General features: G+C 36.5%; 2 protein-coding genes across 3 annotated transcripts; one reads left to right on the plus strand and one right to left on the minus strand.

Annotated features, from left to right (window-relative positions):
• Positions 1-348: 348 nt before the first annotated feature.
• trim35-13 (tripartite motif containing 35-13) lies at positions 349-11,529 on the minus strand. Of its 2 annotated transcripts, none has more exons than XM_051106332.1 (6): positions 11,278-11,529; positions 5,070-5,165; positions 4,548-4,778; positions 4,434-4,456; positions 4,210-4,328; positions 349-1,836 (listed from the first exon to the last, which is right to left on the minus strand). In XM_051106332.1, the coding sequence occupies exons 1-6, from the start codon at positions 11,485-11,487 to the stop codon at positions 1,301-1,303; spliced, it is 1,215 nt and encodes a 404-aa protein (XP_050962289.1). In that variant the 5' UTR covers positions 11,488-11,529; the 3' UTR covers positions 349-1,300. The 2 variants fall into 2 exon arrangements, with proteins under 2 accessions (XP_050962289.1, XP_050962288.1); XM_051106331.1 differs by lacking the exon at positions 11,278-11,529 and adding an exon at positions 8,292-11,196.
• A 2,844-nt stretch (positions 11,530-14,373) lies between these two features.
• Positions 14,374-18,972, plus strand: LOC127158404 (zinc finger protein 732). Its single transcript, XM_051101547.1, has 5 exons — positions 14,374-14,385; positions 14,480-14,594; positions 14,690-14,817; positions 16,172-16,250; positions 17,152-18,972. The coding sequence occupies exons 1-5, from the start codon at positions 14,374-14,376 to the stop codon at positions 18,015-18,017; spliced, it is 1,200 nt and encodes a 399-aa protein (XP_050957504.1). The 3' UTR covers positions 18,018-18,972.
• The last annotated feature ends 469 nt before the right edge of the window (positions 18,973-19,441 follow it).

Below are 19,441 nucleotides of genomic sequence, written 5' to 3' on the forward strand. Positions count from 1 at the left end.
AATATTATGAGAATAAAGTTGAAATTTTTCAAGAATAAAGTCAAAATTATGACTCAATCCAGGTCATTTGCATGTTATACTCTCAAAATATTTAATTTCATTTAATTTTTACAACTTAAATTCTCAAAACGTTTATATTTTATTCTCGTAACTTTTCAACTTTGTTCTCAAAGCATTTCAACTTTATTCTCATAATTTCTACTTTATTCTCGAAACATTTCAACTTTATTCTCGAAACATTTTGTCTTCATTCTTGTAATTTACTTTATTCTCGTAATTTCTACTTTATTCTCAAAACATTTCGACTTTATTCTCGAAACATTTCGACTTCATTCTTGTAATTTCTACTTTATTCTACTTTATTCTCGTAATTTCTACTTTATTCTCGAAACAGTTTGACTTTATTCTTGAAACATTTTGACCTTATTCTTGAAACATTCCGACCTTATACTTGAAACAGTTCGACTTTATTCTCAAACCATCCTGACTTTATTCTCGCACATTTTGACTTTATTCTCAAAACATTCCGACTTTATTCTCAAAACAGTTTGACCTTATTTTTGAAACAGTTCAACCTCATTCTCGAAACAGTTTGACATTATTCTCAAAACATTCCGACTTTATTCTCAAAACAGTTAGACTTTATTCTTGAAACATTCCAACCTTATACCTAAAACAGTTCGACTTTATTCTCAAACCATTCCGACTTTATTCGCGCACATTTTGACTTTATTCTCAAAACATTCCGACTTTATTCTTGAAATAGTTCGCCCTTATTTTTGAAACAGTTCAACCTTATTCTCGAAACAGTTTGACATTATTCTCAAAACATTCCGACTTTATTCTCAAAACATTCTGACCTTATTCTCAAAACATTCCGACTTTATTCTCGAAACATTCCGATTTTATTCTCAAAAAATTCTGACTTCATTCTCGCACATTTTGACTTTATTCTCGAAACATTCCGACCTTATACTCGAAACAGTTTGACTTTATTCTCAAAACATTCCTACTTTATTCTCGAAACAGTTTGACTTTATTCTCAAAAGATTTGGACCTTTTTCTTGAAACATTTTGACTTTATTCTCATAATATTTTGACTTTAATCTCGTAATGTTAGATTTTTTTTTTTTTTTTACGTGGCACTAAAACGCCGTCATCTGTCCAGATTAAATATCAGGTTTTTAAAATCCAAAACAAGTGTAACTGGTGGTTATTTCCATCCTAGCTCACCCACATGTGTAACGTGAGAGGTGAGACTTGCTGAGGAAAGAAATGCTGAGAGGGACTGTTCTTTACATCAGTCTGTCTTAATAGAGATCCACCCTGGCAGCACTTTTAATGGATGTTCCTTACAGGCACTGCAAAAGTATGGGAATGCTCTCAGAGTGCTGATGTCCGTGTAGGTGAATAGAGGCGTTCTCTCTCGTGGGTCGTAGAAAGTCACCCTGGACCTGTTCATGTCCAGTACAACCCTCACCACCTGTGGCTCCTTAGTCATAGTGAGCGGGGACCATGGGGCAGTACAGGCTTTATATTCTCCGTTTCGTAGCCTGATGGTCCAGAATCCCTCTGCAGGGGTCAACACGTGCTTTCCTTTGCGGCTGATGGATCCGCTTGCAACTCCAATGACCCAGTAGGTGTTGTTTTTGACCTCCACTTCCCAGCTGTGTCGCCCAGAGCTAAAGCATTCGTAGCCCAGCACCTCTGCACCTATATCGAACCGCTCAGGGTTTTCTGGAAGTTTAAATGTCTGGGAACAGCACTGTATTGTAGTCAGATCCTCTGACAGGAGGAAGCAGCTTGCCGCGGTGTTTGGATCAAGAGTCACTGGAGCTGCAGCAAAGGAATAGTTTAAAAGGTAAAATACTAATGTTGTGTCTTTAAAGCAACTGTGTGTACATTTTTTACCTTGAAATATCAGTTTCAAAATCATTTTGGTGGTACAGTGACTTCTAATAAGATTTCTGTTTTTTTCCCAAACGTCCTGTCTGTTCTGGAAGTATGTGAGGTTATTCAAATACCAACATTTGCAGTCTTTGCAGTAGACCACTTGTCTACTTGCATGACGTATTTCCTGAATTTGAAGTGTTTATTACCTAATGGGACATACTTACAGTGTTGTAAAAATGCAAGTGTGTACAGAGCTTTATTTTGATTTTTCGATGTTTTGCAATTTAAAATAAATGTATTAATGTCTATTCGGCATTTCTACAACAGACAAAATTTAGTAATTATGCAGCAATTTAGTCTAAATAAGTTATAAAAGCTGTTGCAAATATTGTACAAAATAAACACTCATCTTTGCGCCAATAAAATGTGCAATACTTTGTTTTACTACCAAATTACATGTAATATGAAATTTTTATTCATATTTTACTTACATTGGAAAGGTTTCTGTGACATCTCGCAAGAAGTCTCACAATTTTTTTTTCCAAAACATGGTGCATGATGGAATAAGCTTATCCTCAAATATCACTCTGGATAGTATGAATCTAGTGTGCATTTTGGAGTTTTTAAGACCTGGGACTGTTTTGCACACTAACTTCCTGTTGCCTGCACAAGCACACAAGTGGCCAAGACCTCGGTTGTTGGTATTTGGACCAACCCTGTAAGTTTGGTGAAAAGGGCAAATTGCTTTACTGCACGTGTCCACTGTTATTTACTACAGTCAATGCCAATCACTTAACTGCAAATACACAAAACTACATACAGTTGCTGTATATGGAAGCCTGTTTCCACCACTGAATACAATTTACAATTTTAACAAGGTTTTTGTGACTTATGTCACAATTAAGATTTTTTTCTCTCTAAATTGTCACATATAAACTTCTAATTGCAAGTAGTAATATCAGAATTGCACGATGTAAACTTGCAGTTGCAAGCTATAAAAACGTAATTGCACGATATAAACTCATAATTCTGACTTTTTTTTTTTTTTTGCAAATGTAAGTTTGCATCTTGCAGTTCAGACTTTTTGCTCTCAATTCAGACTTTTTCAGAATTGTCAGCTATAAACTCTTTATAACTCACAATTGTGAGTTATAACGTCAGAACTGCATGATATAAACTCACAATTCTGAATTTTTTCTTGCAAATCGAGTTTGCATCTTGCAATTTTTTTCTCGCAATTCTGACTTTTTTTCGCAATTCAGTCTTTTTTCTCAGAATTGTAGGATACAAAGTCCAATTTTGAGGGAGAAAAAGGACTGGTAAAAATGTAAGAATTGCAAGATATAAACTCACAATTCTGAGTAAAAAAAAGTCACAATTGCGAGATACAAACTCACAATTCAGCAAAAAATTCGTAATACTGAGAAATGAAGTCAGAATTGTGAGAATTATGTTTATTGTGTTTATTTTGCAGAATTACAAGTTTCTCACAATTCAGGGTTTTTTTTGCGAATGCGAGTTTGCATCTCACAGTTCTGACCTTTTTTCTCAGAATTGTGAGATATAAACTTGCAATTGTGAGTAATAACATCAGAATTGTGAGATATAAACTCACATTTGCCAGTTCTAAAGTCAAATTGCGTGATATAAACTCTGTCTTTTCTTGCAAGTCTGAGAAATAAAGTCAGAAATGCGAGTTCATTGCAGGTTTGTCTTGCAATTGTGAGTTTATTTCACCTAATTGCGAGTTACCTTTTTATTCCCCATCTTTTATTCAGTGGCAAAAACGAGCTTCCATAGTTTTAAGTTTCAATATAAAGTGAATGAATCTCATAAGGAAATGTCCAGGTCATTTCAGTATATTTTTTTAGTATATAATTAATAGATATTATTGAATTGTGACATTACTGGCATTATTTTCATGACAATTAAACACATGTCCCCCTCAAATTATCATTACTGTGATGCATTTTTATTAAAATCAGCATGAATTTAAAAAGCAAAAATTCAAATATGTATTAAAATACATATACATATTAAATACATATTACTGCCTTGCAAATACAGTTTACAATTTATATGTATTTTTATAAATGTGTTTGTTTTAGTATTTATTATTGCATAATGTGATTGAGTTATTTTTTATATTGCAATAGTATATTGTTTATGTTTAGTCTTTGGAGAAAAAATACAAAGTAATGATATAGCTTTTAGTTAAATTTGATCTAGACATTATTTAACAGTATTTTAAAACTAACTAATAATAAACATGTAAATGGTACAAACGACTTAGAGTTTGATACAGAATATACTCACTATATTGAATGATTTCCATCATTCTTTCCCAGACTTTAAACTTTAATGATCCCAGATGTTTGGCTACATCAAGTAGTGAACCTGTTATCATCTCTGGATCCTGTGGAATACGCCAGGTTCTGTCAATACAGCAAAGAATACAGAGTTATTCTGTGTCTAGGTCTAGTAAACTATACTTTTGATTTAAAAATTTGTATTAAATTGATAACAGAAAGGATCTATACCTCTTTATGGTGTCTTTATAATTCTAGGTTAAATAAAAAAAATAACAGATCACTAAAAGTGCAACATGTGAATTGTAAGTTGTGTTTTTAAGTCATTCCCATACAAATGTTCACCTTGAGGAACGGTACATCCTGAGATCTCATCTCCTGTTCAACAGTTCTTATAATGTTGCTAAGTGAAGTGATGTCATTCTCCAAATCTTCAATCTTATCGTTCATCATCTGCCTCTTCTCCTCCTTCTCTTGCTTTAGCATGGAAAGTCTGGACGCTTCCTCGTCTCGCAGGAACTGGTGCAGCGCCTCAAACTCCTCTCGTATCTTCCTCTCTGTGTTTTCTGCCTGACTCTGTAATGAGAACGTTATCATTTACTTTTTCTGAAGTGGAAAATTCATTGTCTCTTTCTACAATTGTTCACCTGATTAAAGCAGAAGTTCACTTCCAGAACAAAAATTTACAGATAATTGATTCATCCCCTTGTCATCCAAGATGTTCATGTCTTTCTTCCTTCAGTTGTAAAGAAATTATATTTTTTTGAGGAAAACTTTTCAGGATTTCACTCCATATAGTGGACTTCTATGGTGCCCACGAGTTTGAACCTTTAATCAGGTGAACAAAGGAATCCAAAATGAAAATACCTTAATATGATCTATCGTTTGCTCACAAGTGAGTTTTGCTTTGTGGAAGAGCTTCATTTTTTCCTGAAGTGGTTTCAAAGCATTTTTGAGTTCCTCCTAGAGTCAATATACAAATGATAACACACAAAAAAAGAATTAGTAATTACTAGATGTGCCCATAATGCAACACACACACAGTTATTCATTTAGAGAGGCCCAAACTTTTTTGAACTTCTCTGTCAAATATCTTTGGGACAAAAACAATAGCAAAACATGAAGGCACCAGCATCCACAAGAAGAATGGACTTTTCACAGACTGTAATGGCTTTTTTAATTACTTAATGTACATTTATAACAGTTTTTGATATATTACCCTGGCATTAACTGTAAATTCAATCTTTCTCATTATATTTTTCCTTTCCTTTGGAAATTCATGGAAATGCAATAGTATTTTTTATTTATTTTTGCTTCTGAGAGAAATAGTATGCAAAAACTAACATTTACTATGCCCTCTTAACTCTAGAGAAGTTTACTTCAAAAGTAAAACTAGTTTACTTCAGTTTTACAAACCTGGAAGTGTGAAAAGGGTCCATTAGGGGGGGAAAAGCATTAGAGTTAATAGTCCTGACCAAGGATGAGTTATAGTCCAGACCATTGGGATTAGAATTATGAGAATCTATCCACCTTTTTCCTCAATGAGAAAGAACCCTGGTGAAAAAAACAGCATATGCTGGTAGGTATGTTTTGATGCTGGTTTAAGCTGGTCCTTTGCTGGTTTTTGCTGGTCATGTTGCTGGTCAAGGACCAGCATGAACCAGCAAAGGACCAGCATAAACCAGCAAAGGACCAGCTTAAACCAGCATCAAAACATACCTACCAGCATATGCTGGTTTTTTCACCAGGGATAAACTTATGGGTGAGACTTCCGGTTCATTATAGCCGCTATAATGAGAAGAATAAATGGTAAAACTATTTGCACTGTTTAGATTCAAGACCAATTTGTTACCAAACGCAAAACAGTTATCATAAACATGCTGAAGATGTGTAGTTTGAAAATTGTCATTTCTGTCTTCTATACTTTGTTTAGCCTCTTTCAGACAGCTCAAATCCGATTTTGTGCATATCCGGATGGAATCCGATTTGAATAACTGGCTGTCCACACAGTGTATCGCAGCTGTTCATATCCGACTTGAGTGTCCATAAGTGCTCTTTCGTTTTACAGAATGTGCGTTGGTTTCAATGGCAATGCCGTTGTGTTATTTGTTTGCACAGTTTGCACAGATGCTGTCTTACGACATTACAATGTGTTGTTGTCGCGCTGGATTATATTTCGTTTTATGAGGCAGCTGCAGAAACGCAGGAAGCAATATACTTGCAGTATATTGTCTTTCCCCGCTTGACTTGCAGTTCGCAACAACAAGCTTGTTCCTGCAAAGACGTTTATTATGTCCTTCACAAAAACATCTGACGTGTTTACGTTTTACATGGTGTGAAAACGTGAAAAAGCTACTCTAAATCTCATCTGACTGAAACGGATTTCCAGGAATGTGATTTGAATAGGATTCCAAACCACATATGAATGTAGCTTGAAACGGATTTACACAAATCGGATTTCATGTAGTTTGTTGCCGTTCTCTAAATATCATTGGATTTGCATAAAATTCTGATTTGTTCTGACAGTCTGAAGGAGGCTTTTGTCTAACCCAGGGGTGCCCAAACTCGATCAGTGTTTGTCTAACCAGTGTCCTGCAGAGTTTAGCTCTAACTTGCCTCAACCTGCCAAGAAGTTTCTAGTATGCCTAGCAACAGCTTGATTAGCTGGTTCCGGTGTGTTTATTTAGGGTTGGAGCTAAACTCTGCATTCTGTTTAGAATTCAAAAGGGTCCGATACATTTTATGGTCTGCGACACATGCGATCCACTCCAGTGTTGCCAGACATACGGTAATTATCGTATTTGTATAATAATTTTGATCTCTGTATGATCAACAATTTAAAAAATCCCAAAATGTATAATAATTTCAGAATTTTTTGACACTTGGTCATTGTAATCATAAGGCTTCTATACTAATTGATCTAGCTGTGGATCCTACGTCTAACATGCCCTGCTCTTAAGCCAGCTAGCACTATGTTGCGGTCCATGACGACATCAAATCTGTACCGCAAACAGACCCCCTCAACATCTGGCAACATACAAGCTTCTGATGACAGCGACTCAGAGGTGGAGTTTTGACCTTCCCACTAAGATAGCCTAGTAATTTATTGTGGTAGTTTGCAGGTTGTGTCAAAAAGCTGTTGGTCTCGATAATCTTCTTCCAAATACGATAATTTTGAGCTTCTGGATCGATACTTGGACATTTCCAATCTGGCAATACTGATCCGTGCTATCGTGTCTATGGACCGGAGCAGACTGTGTCTGATTCATATTGTTTTGGTGCAAACTATCTTACAGATAACCTTAAGGCTAGCGCATTCATACCAAAAAAACACAAAAAAACTTAAACTCTTCATTGAACAAATGTTCTTTATTAAAATGTTCTTCACACTAGAAAGTTCTAAATTGGTTCTTCTATGGCATCACTGCAAAACCCTCCAATTTGGAACCTTTACTTTTGACACTGTACAGTTGTTCAAGCATAATTGCGAGATGTATATCTGTCTATCCATTTTCCAAACTGCTTGTCCAGTATAAGATTGTGGGAGCGTCTGATGTCTATCCAAGCATCTTGGTCTGTAGGCAGGGAAACACCCTGGATGGATTGCCATCAATCCTATTTAAGCTTCTGAGACCAGGCCAAAATTATGAGATAATAATTCTGACATTTTAGTGAAACCAAAAGTGAAACAAGATACGATAACGTCTTGTTTCCCTTTTTAACTCACTGGAGTGTAGAATGGCCTTGTAACCCTAATCCATCCTTGGTCTTGGCCTTAAAAGATTTTTAGATTCTTTTGAGGAGATTTTTTTTAGATACTAGAGTATTCTTTCATCAACTCTAAACTAAGCACATGGGCATCTGGTTTCAGTCCTACCAGGAGGCCTAAATCCTAGCATACCGCTATTAATAGTCTGATAATGAACCCAGCCCAGAATCCATAAATAACAATTTCCAAAGTCCTAAATAGAAGGAACGGTTATCCAAATGGTTTTTTATTCTCATAAAAAGTTTTTGTTTTCCTTCTAATCCTTGAATTGACAGAACAACTGTTAAAACTGTAGATTGGAATCAACACTGCATACATACCTTACAGTCATGTGAAGCTTCATTTAAGGGATATAACCTGTGACCCTTATGGTTGGCAGAGGACTTGCATTTGCTACAAGTGGGTTCCAAGTCCTCCAAGCAAAACAGTGACAAGGTCTCACCATGCTCCTTGCACGCAAGAGGGTCGTTTTTGCGGCGCTCCAGAAAACCCTCGCAGGTCTTCTCAAGCGTGGTGTTGACTATGAGCTCCCCCATAGATGATGGCTGACAGCAGAGGGGGCATTCGCAAGATCCTCCACTATTCCACAGGCTCTCCAGACAAACTTTGCAGAAGCGATGTCTGCAAAACAGCACTACGGGTTTTTGCAGGATACTTCCACAGATGGGGCATGACAGGTCTTCTGCGAGATGTGACTGCTTGGTGGCCATTGCTCCTTTGAGCCCTTCACTGCCCGAGTTGGGTCACAAGGGGATTCTATGCCCTCCCTCCTGCTTAAGATTACCCTCAGGAGATCTGTCTTCTGATTGGCTCCAGTATTTACTTGGAATATACATCACAAGGTCTAGACCGACACATGATATCTTCTGATGAATGCCAAAACGTCACATTTGTAACAATAAGCTCCCGGAGAGTGATTTGACCCTGACGCTGACGTAAGAGGAGGTATGTGTGCCATCTCATGAGAAAAATTCAAAAGGCAGGAGAAATAAACAGAAAACTGTCCAGAACAGTGGTGAGAACAAGTTTTTGCCCCCTTCTGATTTATCATCAGATCTTTATCCATAAACAACAACACAACAAGTTAAATCTTTCATGCATCCATTAAAGGTGTTTATAAAACATTCAGCGCTATATGCAGTTAATGCTGTTAATGGAGGTGTGACCAGTATCTGGTTGCACCCCCATTAGCAGCAATAACTGCTACCAAATGTTTCCTGTAGTTATTTATAATAGAGGAATTTTGGCTCACTCCTGCTTGCAGAGCTGCTTCAGCTCAGTGACATTTGTAGGTGTTGAAGCGTGAACTGTGCCTTTCAGATCTTCCCACTTCAACCACACTTTGTTGGGGTTTAATTCTGGAATGTGACTGGACAGAAGTTGAGTTTTCTTTAGGGATCATTGTTTTGGAGCACGTCCCAGCCGGGCTTCATCTTAAGTTAAGAAACAGGCATCTTTACATTCTCCTGAATAATCTTCTGGTACAGAGCAGAATTTATATGATGTCAAGATATCCAGGTACTGATGCAGCTAAACATTTCCAAACCATCAAACTAGTACCACTGTTTTTGACCAGTTATTTTTATGAAAAAGGCAAGAGAGGGTTGAAGATCTGTAGAAGTTGCTCTAGGGTTTTTGGTGACTCAGAATTATTTTTTGCCTTCCTCTTGGTCAAATTTTGGCAGGACGACCATTCTTTGCAAGATAAGCTATAAACTAACAGCTTAAAGGAGGAGTCCACTTCCAGAACAACAATTTAGAAATAATTTACTCACCCCCTTGTCATCCACGATGTTCAGGTCTTTCTTTCTTCAGTCGTAAAGAAATTATGTTTTGTTGAGGAAAACATTTCTGCATTTTTCTCCATATAATGGACTGATATGGTGCCCCGATTTTGAACTTCCAAAATGCAGTTTAATAGTTTAATAGTTTAATAGTTTAATGCAGTTGTTATATTGGGAGGGTTATATTGCATTTTTCAAGCCCGTAAACAATTCTGCGTTTTTTTAATGAGGCCTCATTCTGGACAACTTTGGCTCTAGAACCACTGCTGTCAATCAAATTGTTTGTTAAATGACTGAGAAGATGTAAAAACCTACTTTTACAAACTAGTTGCTCAATCTGGAAAACCACTGCAATGTAATTCTCTGGACTCTCTAGAACAATAATTATCAAAAAATGTTGAAATTTACCTTTTGGGAAGTTATAACGGGTTGTTTAGTAAAGGGGCCTATCCAAATATACCCAAAATCTTACAAAGCCTAAAGGAAAACTCAAAACTTTACTAAACTTGGTAAGCACATGTGACAGCTGATTCTAAACAAGCATGCAAAGTTTTAAGGAGATCAGACCACAGCTGGTGCTATAACAGACATAAATGTTACAAAATATTTCTGTGGTAAATTACCTGGATTTGCTAAAAATGTTTTTTAAATCATTGATTTAGGTGGTTACAGGCTTGCTAAATGTCTTTTTCATATGTGCTTAAATGCCTTAAAATGCTTGAATACCAGGAATCACTGTTTGCAGCTCAGTCCCCTTTTTGTTTTTGACGCAACATGACACAACACTCGCATTCAGCATAATCAAGTGAAGCGAATGAATGGCAGTGGGCGAGGTCTATGGTAAGAAGCAGACTATTCGTCGATATCTTGCTCTGGAGGCAGTGTTTATGCAAATGTTTGTGCATTTGTTTGTGACGTCACCTTGCACCTCAGATCCAAACGAGCTGTTTTTTTGAGCTTGATTAAATAAATGCTTTGTTTATAATGAGAAGGACGTTTTAAGCTATAAAACCTGTGGGATGTTTTAATGGTAAGAAAAACCTTTTTTATGCCAAAAGATCAAGGCAGGTTCAATTTCTCATGTCATGACCACTTTAAACTATTTAAGATTGACTATTGCAAACTGTGTATACATTTGGACAATTTGACTTTTGGTTCAGTGGAGGCTTAGAAATGGCTTTGTAACATTTTCACCACCAGACTCTATCTATCAAGTTTGCAACATGGAAGTAAGCTAATTTCTGTAAATGCGAGACTTCTGATTTATTATGAACTATAAGTAAATGGAGGAATATATAAAATATTCCTAATTTTATAACAAAGAATACCAAAGTGCAGTAAACTGTAAACTGGTTGTTGACACACTGAGTGAAAAGGACCGGACCTAAATTTATTTTGCTAATTAGAAGTGAGATTACACAAGATAGTAATAGTTTTCATGCATTATTCAGCAGGATAGGCTGGAGCAATTTAATGCGGCCTTAATTGCACATTTATTATTGAGCCGTGCTGTATTTAATACCTTCATTCTTTGCTCCCTGAACCTTCTCAGATGAGATCCAGAGGCCTCTTTTCGGCAAAAGGGACATTGCGTCTCCCACAGCTGCTGACAGCAAATTTCACAGAAGCTGCACCCGCATGAAATACAGCAGAGGACCACTGGAACACTGAAAACTTCTTCACACACCGAACAAGAAGGGTCTTCCTCTAAGAGCGCCGAATCGCCCTCCATTTTCTACAATGATACAAGCTGAATGTCCTAAGTGTTATATGCCTTTTCATGCTCCAGACATTTGACCTTTAGACTTGACTTCTGGACGTAAATGACACAAACACAGATCTATATTGAGCTCTGATGTGAAGACAGCAGTTTGTTGCTATTAATCATTTCTGTTAGTTGGATTATGGTGTGCTTTGGAAATTGTCGTAGACCTCAGCATCTTGATCTACGACATATATAAAAATGATCTTTTTTGTATGAATTCTGAAAATGATGTGCAATGCAGTGAATTTCCATCACACCTCAGTGATACACTCTGATTATTTGGCTCCCTGATTTGAGGCAATGCCTTCAACAAGGGGTCCCCAATGCAGAAGACAGACAGGCTGCTTGCCATGCTGCTCACATATTCTTTACTGTGAAAAGAGGACATTAGAGCTTTGTGTGTCTCCCAGATCTGTGAAAGACTGTAAAAGCCATGTCCTTATGGGAGGCACTAGGACATTGAAAACCCTTTCTGCAAAGCACAGAGACTCATCATCTAGGAAAAGGGTTTCAGCCTCCATTTCTTTAAGAGCTGGACACTTGAATGAGTCTCAGGGAAGTTCTACACCCAGATATGCTGTGAAAAGTTCTAGGCACTTGTAAAACATACTTTTTATTTGTCGGTTTTTCTGTTCACTAAATTAAATCAATATTTCTTTTGACCACACTCTGTCTAAAAACATTTTTCCTCCAAGTACACTTGCCAATTTTAACGTAGTTTGCAGGAAGTCACCGCCATTCCTTTTTGCATTTAAGGTTTAGGTGTCGGTGCCATTAGCCACATGGTTAGTGCGTCGACATACAGCGCAATGCCACTGAACCAAACAAAACATGCAGATTTTGCTGATTATCGCTGCTGAAAATGGTCAGTTATTGTCATGTTTTGTGCTGTACTAATCAGTCAGACCGGAAAAAACATTTGGAGTACTATAAACTGCCAAAAGTTATAACAAATCAAGAAGAAGAGTGCAAAAAACTGTCTGAGGAACAAAAGGCGTTTGTGGTTGGCCAAACTGAACCAGGAATTCCAGGGCAAGAATCATGACAACATTCATGTTTTTTCTCATCATTTCCAGTCAGGTAGGTGAAATATTAGGCTAATATCTTAATTAATATTGTTCGTATGTATCTTTACCATCTATTAACTTTAGTTTATAGAACAGAGTAGTTTGGAGTCTCTTGTATTGGCACACAACTAGGTAATGGAGAACTCCATATGAGTTAATGAGTTAATTCAGCTAGGTTAAATACGACCACAGTCGTAAGTAGCACTATTATTTATAATAACAAGTTATGGCAGTCTTTTTATTCCATGTCGCACGGCATATTTGTAGCAATAGCCAACAATACGTTCATTAGGATATTAAGTAAAGATCATGTTCCATTAAGTTATTTAGAAAATTTCCTACCGTAAATGCATTAAAACTTTTTATTTATATAAAAAAAAATATTTATATAATTTTAGATTAGTAATATGCATTGCTAAGAACTTCGTTTGGACAGCTTTAAAGGTGATTTTCTCTTTTTTTTTTTTTTTTTTTTTTTTTTTCACGCTTAGATTCCAGATTTTTAAATAGTTGTATCTCGACCAAATATTGTCATATAATAACAAACTATACGTCAATGCAAAGCTTTATTCAGCTTTCAGATAATGTATTAATCTCAGTTTCAAAAAACTGACCATTATGACTGGTTTGGTGGTCCAGGTTCACAAATAAGAGAGACCTCCAAAGTGTGCAGTGCAGGGAAGCTCCTGTTTGTACTGCCATACTGACACCCAGTGGTAATATTGCGGAATCCTTAAAATGATGTGATAAAACAGTAAATATGTGGTTAATATGCAGTTAATGCAATCCAGTCTTTTATAATTTGCTACTGTCATTTAATTAATTAATTAACTAACTTTATTTATTTCAGCATTTAACCATAAGCTGTTAAAAAGCTGGTGGTGCCATGTTTGCTTTTTTCAAAGCCTAACAGGTAAAATGTAAGAGAATTCCCCCCTTAAGATATATATGCTTTATTTTCTGGCAGTAACCATGCTGTTTAACTTTGTTTTCACATTGCATTTTTTTTTTTTTTTTTCACATTTCAAATTTCTCAACACCTTGTCTAGATCTGATGTCTTTCTTGCTGAAAATTCCCACACTATAAAATCTCTTAAACTCATAAATAATAGTAGGAATAAAAAACTCTTTAAGGACTGTGATCTATTGTACTGATTTGCACTTTCCACATTTGCTTTTCCTGTTGCTTTCTTTGTATTTCAAATGCACTGATGTTTCCTCTTTGCAATAATAAACAATAAATGAGAGAAGGTTTTTTTTTTTTTTTTTATTAACAAATGTTTTATTTTTTATTATGAACGTTTGTTGTTTTCGCCTCCTCCTTATGAAAACTGTGGGCAATGTTAGAAAACCATATTAGCAGGAAAAAAACATTTACAGTTCGACAAATGCAGGAAATAATGCATCATCCTGATGTACACCGCTTGTAAATACTATAATTTGCAATGTGTTACGATCTATATCTGTTTGGCACACTAAAGCTGATTTCAGAAACTTTATAGGACGGATAGTGTGAGGGTGTGAATGCAGTGGAAAGTCTATCACAAACCGGAAGCTAACGCTTTTCTGCGGCAAGATAAAAGCCAAGGGCTTTTTTGGTACACTTTATTTCCGGTTTTTGCACAGTACCAACTTGCACAATTTGGAATAATTTTTTCGGTGGCTGACCTTACATTTTTTTAGACAGTGTTTCTTATTCTTGCATGCTAACAAAAAAAATCGCGAGTCTTAAAAGATGTCAAAATCTCTATCGTTTCGATTGCAAGTAAGCTCCATAATGGACATAATGACAAAAACGGCAATAGAAGAAATATGCAAAATTGTAGACAACGATTTTGCGTTTTTACGACAAGAACTGACTCGGGTCATGAGTGAAAATACAGTTCTGAAAGACAAAATGCTTTGTCTCGACAGCGAAAGGCAAGAAGAAAGCCACTCGCATCACAAAGGACGAAGCGCACGCTGGCTCCAAAATATATCGCTCTATTTGCATTCAAACCGATGATGGTAAATATAATCTCTACTTCATAGTTTTGTTTGTCGGACAGTTGTTCCCATGTGCGCTACTATGATAATGTATCTGCACGTTTTACTCCTTGCAGGAGCGCAGCCCTCCATCAAAGGGATATTTGGAAAGGAGTGGTGTTCCAGTTTGTGGGATCGGAGGAACGAGTCTAGAGAAGATGAGCTAGCGATCGATGTCGACCTGTACAGTGTATCGCCTTATAAGGTTGCCTTAATTCACTTAAAGTTTCAGAAGCTATCCCTTAGGGAGATGAATCCATTCATTTAAAATAATGCCCAAAAGATGTGCATGTGAATGATCTTCATGTGTAAAGGTGTAAAACAAAGTTGCAAAGAATTGCAGACGAGTTTTGAAGTAGATTCTCAGGCATGTTTAAAGCATGCATTAAATAGGAAACTGGATTTATAGATAGTGCAATAAGCTATCAAAATGCAAATTTGGAACATTTTAACAGTACTTTTTTATGGCCCCATGAACTTGGCATATGACAATACAGAATGAGCTGTCCTACTGCACCATCTGCCCACTCTGTGTCATTGTTTCAAAGTCATTTTCAGGGGTGTGCTTAATTTGACAATGACAATTGACAATGAAATTTTAGTACTGTCTTATTTTATTTTTTTATGGACCCATGAACTTGGTATGTGTGGCAGATTTTAATAGGCTTGTCTAGAGCAGTGGTTTCCAAACATGCCCTGGAGGCTCTCCACCTCTGCACATTTTGGATGTCACCCTTATCCACCTTTTCCTCGACGTGGAAGTAAGCCTATGGGTGAGACTTTTGGTTCATTAGACGCTATAGACAAATAATGAGAAGAATAACAATGTGCAGTAAATGCTAAAACTGTTTGCACTACAAACCAGAATTAAAATAATACGTTAAAATAATATGGTAAGACACACCAATTTGCAATATCAAGGAGCAAAACAAACTGTTTCATATAGCTAAAAATAGCTGGACACGGATAAGACCAGAAGCCAGACCCATAAAATTAAAAAATATGGCCAAAAAAGGTGCATTCAAGTCCCTCCTGCAAAGTTCGTATTTACAATTTGGGAAGTTGTGTGTTCAAGACGCCGATGTATCATTTCTACATAAAATGCAGCAAAATTTTTATGTCGAATGCAACATTAAATCTTGCAGTCTCTAATAATGAGCTGATGAGTTGAATCAGGGGTGAAGGCATTCAAAATGTGTACAGTCGGAGGGCCTACAGGACTGGTTTGGGAAGCACTGGTCTACGTCAGTGATTCCCAATCCTGGTCCCAAAGAACACTGCACATTTTTGATGTCTCTCTTGTCTAATGCACATATTTGATGTTTTGGAGTCTTTACTAATGAACTGATGAGTTGAATCGGTTGTGATTAATTAGGGAGACATCTAAAATGTGCAGTGTTGCAGGTTTTCCAGGACCACGATTGGGAATCAGTGGTCCAGATCTTTTTCAAGGTTGTCAAATATGACTCTGGACTTGTAGAACTTATTTCTGCAAATGAAATGAAAAAAAAAAAAACGTATTCTCGTTTTACATGATCTGCTCGTTCTGTCTCATGCAGCACAAAGAACAAGAGCACTCCAACCTGGTCATAATCAAAGAGGAGTGTTTTGAAGTGGACACTTATCCCGGGTATACAGGTAATGTTTAAAATTTTCTAGCAGATCTTTAAAGGATTGAAGTGAACTTTCAGAATAAAAATTTCCTGATCATTTACTCACCCCCATGTCATCCAAAATGTTCATGTCTTTCTTTCTTTAGTTGCAAAGAAATTAAGGTTTTTGAGAAAAACCTTCCAAGATTTTTCTCCATATAGTGGACTTCAATGGGGATCAATGGGTTGAAGGTCCAAATTAAAAAAAAAAAAAAAAAAAAGCGAAATGATCGGTCATTTTCTAAAAACAAATTACAATTTATATACTTTTTAACCACAAGTTCTTTGTCTGTGTACTCCAATTCAAAAAGATAGGGTAGGGTGAAAAAATCTCATTTTCTCCTCCAACTTCAAAATCGTCCGACATAGTTGTTTTACCTCTTTTTGTAAATGGCGTTTGACTTTTTTCGCACATTTGCTTTGTAAACACTGGGTCGGTACTTCTGCCTATGCTACATGTGACCTTTGCAACGTGACTACATAATGCATGAGGTTGGGCTGGTGCAAGATGAGCATTTGTGGTTAAAAAGTATATGAATTGTCTTTTTTTTTTTTTTTTAGAAAAAAATCGCTAGATAAGAGCATTATTCCTCAGCTGGGATCGTGTAGAGCCCTTTAAAGTTGCATTGAAACTGCAAATTGGACCATCAACTCGTTGATCCCCATTGAAGTCCAATATATGGTGAAAAATTGTGTTTTCCTCAAAAACCTTAATTTTTTTTCGACTGAAGAAAGAAAGACATGAACATCTTGGATGACACAGGGGTGAGTAAATTATCAGGACATTTTTATTCTGGAAGTGACATAATCCTTTAATTAGTGAGATTAAATTATTTTGGATCATGCTTAAAAGAATGATATGATTTGAATTTTTAATACTCCGACAGCAAAAACACCTCAAGCTTCAAGAGGACAGCTACCATCTCCTGCATATGAGCCACTGGCCGAAGCAAGAAGTTTCGATGGTCATTTTGTGTCTGGTGAATTTTCAGAGATATCGGAAATACAAAACGCATCCTCCGATTCATCAGATAAACACTCTACTGATGAAGCTGTCGACCAGTTAATAGCACCAATAGAAGATCCATTGGAATTTGATGGCCACTGTATACTCAACCAATTTTCAGTAGAGCACAACGGCCAGTTTCCCTCTGATGCTCAGGAGGATGAAGAAGCAGAGGAAATATACGAGGACGAGGACGCCGCAACTACGACAGAACATTATGAAAAGAGAGTCAGGGGACAGAAGCCGCCAAACAACTTTAACTGCTATGACGGCGGGAAGGCGCTTGTTCGACAAAACGCTTCTAAAAACCGTCTCAGAAAACATCGATTTTCAAGGTTGAAACCAAACGAAAAGTTTCGGTGTGAGATCTGCGGGAGATGTTTTCATTCAAACACCAATCTCTCGGTTCACTATTTAGTCCACACAGGCGAACGGCCCAATAAATGCAGTTTTTGCGGAAAAGGCTTCTCCCAGAAAGGAAATTTACAAGCTCACGAACGCATCCACAGAGGAGAAAGACCTTTTAGTTGCGTCACCTGCGGAAGGAGTTTCACCCAGAAAGTTAGCCTATCTAATCACGAACGCATCCACAGAGGAGAACGACCCTTTACTTGTATAACCTGTGGAAAGGGTTTCACCCAGAAAGTCACCCTCCAACAACACCTTGTCGTCCATGACAGAACAGCTAAACCAGTCAGGAGGAAACCAAGGAAGAATCACCGTGATATAAATTACAGCTTTATGTAGCACACTTCTTTTAGTTATTTCTCAATTTGAGATTGCAGTAGCTGTTTAGAATGAAATACGAACAGTTGGAGATGTGAGGTTGCAGAACCTTAAAAAGAACGTCTCTGTGTGTAATACTGTAGATTGTAGCAGAAATATATAGTCAGGTATGGCTGTGTATTACTCAGTAATGTAGTTGTTATTCCACCAATTTGTTCCTTCTGTTAAACCAAAGGCACAGCCTTTTTGGTGGTCTTTGACATCTGGGCTAAACTTTAAAAATAATTAAGATTTTTAAATGTTTTCTTAAGAAGTCTGCACAAATTTCAACACTTCAGTAACACTTCAGTAACACTTCAGTAAATACCGCAATATTGTGAAATATTATTACAATTTAATATATTAAGAAATGTAATTTATTCCTGTGATGCACAGCTGAATTTTCAGTATCATTACTCCAGTCTTCATGATCCTTCAGAAATTATTCAAACAAAAGACTGGAGTAATGATGCTGAAAAGTCAGCCTTGCCATCACAGAAATAGAATTATTTTAAATTGTAGAATTATTTCAGAATTTTGCTGTTTTCTACTGTATTTTTGGTCAAATACAGTTGAGGTCAAAAGTTTACACACACAAATGTTATTTATTTTACCAAAATAAGAGGGTTCATACAAAATGCATGTTATTGTTTATTTCACAATAAAGACATTTACATATAGTCCACAAGAGAAAATAATAGTGGAATTTGAGATCCATGTTTTCACACTGAGGACAACTGAGGGACTCATATGCAACTATTATAGAAGATTAAAATGCTCGCTGATGCTCCAAAAGGAAAACGGTGCATTAAGAGGGGGTGAAAACTTCTGAACAGAATGAAGATATATATATACATTTATCTTATTTTGCCTAAATATCACTTTTTTTTTTATTTAGTACTGCCCTTCAGAAGCTACTGAAGATACTTGCATTTTCCCAGAAATAAGTTCTGGGATCAAATTCTGATTTTCAGATTCCAAAAAGTTTTCACCCTGGCTCTTAATGCATCATTTTTCCTTCTGAAGCATCAGTGAGCATTTGAACCTTCTGTAATAGTTGCATATGAGTCCCTCAGTTGTCCTCAGTGTGAAAAGATGGATCTCAAAACCATACAGTCATTGCTGGAAAGGGTTCACATACACAAAAATGCTGAAAACCCAAATAATTTGTGGAACCTGAAGGATTTTTCTGAAGAACAGCAGGCAGTTTAACTGTTTAGGACAAACAAGGGACTCATGATCAACTATCACAGCTGTGGATCATTCAGGTAACAACACATTATTAAGAATCAAGTGTATGTAAACTTTTGAATGGGGTCATTTTTATAAATTCAACTATTTATCTTGTGGGGTATATGTAAATGTCTTTTCTGTGAAATAATTCTGGTCAAATAAAAAATAACATG

This window comes from Labeo rohita, chromosome 3, assembly GCF_022985175.1.
Source record: "Labeo rohita strain BAU-BD-2019 chromosome 3, IGBB_LRoh.1.0, whole genome shotgun sequence".
In the NCBI taxonomy this organism is placed as follows: Eukaryota; Metazoa; Chordata; class Actinopteri; order Cypriniformes; family Cyprinidae; genus Labeo; species Labeo rohita.